Source organism: Penaeus vannamei, chromosome 2 (genome assembly GCF_042767895.1).
Source record: "Penaeus vannamei isolate JL-2024 chromosome 2, ASM4276789v1, whole genome shotgun sequence".
NCBI classification, from domain to species: Eukaryota; Metazoa; Arthropoda; class Malacostraca; order Decapoda; family Penaeidae; genus Penaeus; species Penaeus vannamei.
Window position 1 is genome coordinate 37,364,911 of NC_091550.1, and position 3,276 is coordinate 37,368,186.

General features: G+C 38.2%; 1 protein-coding gene across 1 annotated transcript in view; it reads left to right on the forward strand.

Annotated features, from left to right (window-relative positions):
* Positions 1-1,245, forward strand: part of eIF2gamma (eukaryotic translation initiation factor 2 subunit gamma) — a 17,241-nt gene extending 15,996 nt beyond the window's left edge. Inside the window, exons 7-10 of the mRNA XM_027372886.2 lie at positions 1-26; positions 250-419; positions 580-752; positions 960-1,245. The exon at positions 1-26 is cut by the window's left edge and continues 122 nt beyond it. Of these exons, the coding sequence (XP_027228687.1) occupies positions 1-26; positions 250-419; positions 580-752; positions 960-1,017 (427 nt within the window). The 3' untranslated portion in view covers positions 1,018-1,245. The remainder of the gene's footprint in view (positions 27-249; positions 420-579; positions 753-959) is intronic.
* Positions 1,246-3,276: the final 2,031 nt, after the last annotated feature.

The following is a 3,276-nucleotide window of genomic DNA, read 5'->3' on the forward strand; positions in this document are numbered from 1 at the left end:
GTTTGCTGTACCTGGTGGACTGATTGGTGAGTCATCAGGGTGTTATAAAATAATTATTCTTGTTTACCACATGGGCTTTGCAAACTGCTTTGATTACTGTGGCTTTAGTCCTGCATATTGTAAGGAAGTCTGGTATGGGAAGAGAAGTTTGCTGATTTTATTTTTTTTATTATTGTTATTGTTTTTTATTGATATTCCAAGAAGGGTGTATTATAAGTGTTACAACCCTTATTTATCTTTCCCTGCAAGGTGTCGGAACGAAAATTGACCCAACACTTTGTCGTGCTGATCGTATGGTGGGCCAAGTCTTGGGTGCTGTTGGTTCACTCCCAGAGATTTTCACTGAGCTTGAAATTTCGTACTTCCTGCTTAGGAGATTGCTTGGTGTCCGCACAGAAGGAGACAAGAAGGGAGCAAAGGTAATTGCTATTATGAAATATTCTTTTTAAGAATGCAAACTACGGATCAGGTTGTTTCATGTCTCATGTTTATAATATAAGATGTCCGTGTTATTGGTCACTCAGCAGAGTTCATCTCCATTAGTTTTCAGTGTCTCATCTTTCTAATTCTGCCTTTCAGGTTCAAAAACTGTCAAAGAATGAGATGCTTATGGTGAACATTGGATCCTTATCAACTGGTGGCAGAGTCCTGGCTGTAAGGGCTGATTTGGCCAAGATCACTCTCACACAACCTGTATGCACAGAAGAGGGAGAAAAGATTGCCCTCTCACGCAGAATTGACAAACATTGGCGGTAAGTATAGGGTTCCAAAGGTATATCATTTCAATTATTTTGTGCTAAGAATTTGATGTAGTTAATTATGAGACAGTGAAAGGTAGTATCGTATTGTTCCCACATTTGATAGTTGAAATTAAAGGAGAAAATTGGAAACCTCATAGCACTGAAAATAGGTTATTATTTTTATGCAGTAACACATACCTCACTAAAAATCTTTTTCAGACTCATCGGTTGGGGACAGATTCGACGTGGTGTTACCATCAAGCCAGAATCTACATAAAAAAAGAAATTTTAGAGTATAAATCAAGGATTATGTCAATTGTGTCATCATTGTCAGGCACTTGTGTATTTGTTGGATTTTAGAGGCTTTTCAGTTTGGATCTTTTTTATACATATAAATCTTTTTTTATTTGCGAGGAAATTGGAATTATGGAATGGTGACCCAAAATTTTTGTATGCTCTGCCTTGCTGTAAAACCTCTTTCTGATAAATGTTTTGCCAGTGGAAATTTGTTTATATTTTCTTCATATTATTTGCTCTGCCACTCATTTGTTTAGTCTGGTAGGTAACTAGGTATACATATTTGAGCCAATAAAGAGTAAGTATCTGAAAATTTTCAGCACTGTCTCTCCTGTTCAGGCCTTGCTCACATTCACTGTCTTAAATTAAATCTGACAATCCCCTGCGCCATAAACTTTAGTTATTGTTTACTGTATGACAGAAAATAACAAGTAATGTTAGAGAAGCCTTACAAGCATTGTTTATTTAATTTTATCAGAAAAAAATGCATTAAAGTCCTCCTCAATATCTTATGTACTTCGTTACCTTGTGAACAAGAAAACATGCAACATAGTTTAAAATATGGTTGGACAATATTTAGAAATGAATAAGGAACAGGGATGGTCATTCAATTAACAGCCTTAAGCAAAATACTTTTTGAAAATGTTATACTTCAGTAATCTAGGAGAGTACCAAGCGTTTTTGTTCCAAAAAACTTCTAACCTCACAAAACATATTAGAGTTGTTGCTATTATTATTAGCTTTATTTATTTTCATTTATTTTTATTATTATACATATAAATTTTTATCATTGCAAACCTTTTTCATTGAAAAGCTTCGGCAGTTTCTATTTTTTTCTTGTAAAAGAGCTAGATCCTAAAGCTCATGGATAACTAGTACCAATTCACCCCTGTTTAATCAAAAATCATAAGTACCCATAGATGAAAAACAAACAAAACTTAAACTGCGAGCTTAGTGATACAGATTCCTCCTCCTGGACAGCTGGGTGTGATTGTGAACCCAAAGGAAATGGAAACTGGGATATCCATTGATCTAAAGGTCCAGTTGATGCACATGACAGCTCAAAATGGAATTTTATCCTATATATTTGCCAAAATGCTAAGCTCCCTACAGGTCAAGAGCCTAAGAATTTCAATTTCAGCTTAAAGTCTGGTCATCCATGGAGAAAACGGTTCTCTTATCCATGCAATTTTTGTGCCAAAAAGCTCAAATACAGAGCAATAAATGTCAATTTTATATGACAATTATATGGTCTCTTTTTTTTTTTAGTTTAAACTCCATCTACATCATCTAGAGCCCCCCCCCCCCCCACACACACACACACACCATCCCATGCCCATTGTTGTAGGGGGGGGCATAGAAAACGGAGACTGAGGCCCGTTATTGGGAATCTCCCCTACTATGGGCCACAGCCAATTTTATGTCTCTTCTCCAGCCCCTTCTGTCCACTTCCTAAGCTGAGAGAGTCATTTTGAAAGGATAAAAGGCTGGTTTTGGGCCATTCTTGAAGTTCCTCAGATACCCATGAGGGGTGAGCCATTTCTCTTCCCAACATGTTCCCCTACCCCCAACCCATTCCTGATGTTGTCACGGGGGAGGGGGCTTAGGAGACTGAGACTGAGGCTCAATGCTAGGGATCACCCTTAATTTAGGCCTCAGTCCTCGACTCAGATAATTTTGCAAAGCCTTTTCTTCCCCTTTCCTTTTCCTTCTTTTCTCCAATTCCTTCTATCCACATCTTAAGATGTGAGAGCTGTGTTGAAAGGTTGAAAGGCTGAATTTGTGACAGTCATGAATACCTAGCAGAGCCATGAGCACAGTATTCCCTTGTTTAGTTGTCAAGACCTTACCCCTCAAGGGGACTCTATGATGCAGTATCAGTACAATGATCCACCATTCCCCCTAGAGGCTCCCTCCAAGATGTTTCTACATATTCCCCCGTATCTCTTCCTCATCCCACTTCTACCCCTCCTTCCAGTCAAATTCTTTTGCCATTCTATATCCAGACACCCCAATCTCTATCAGTATTCTAAATCCAGACACTCCAATTTCTACTTTCCCAGTACTTAACCCTATTCCTCACTTGACGCATTGCATAAGACAAACTAAATGTTTCACCCTATCTTCTCCAACAGCATCCTTTCTTACATCAGCCTCTTCATCTGCTCCTCAAATGTCTGTCCATTCTTCTCATAAGAAAACCCTCATATCTCAGACTTCCCCAACCAATTCCACTTCT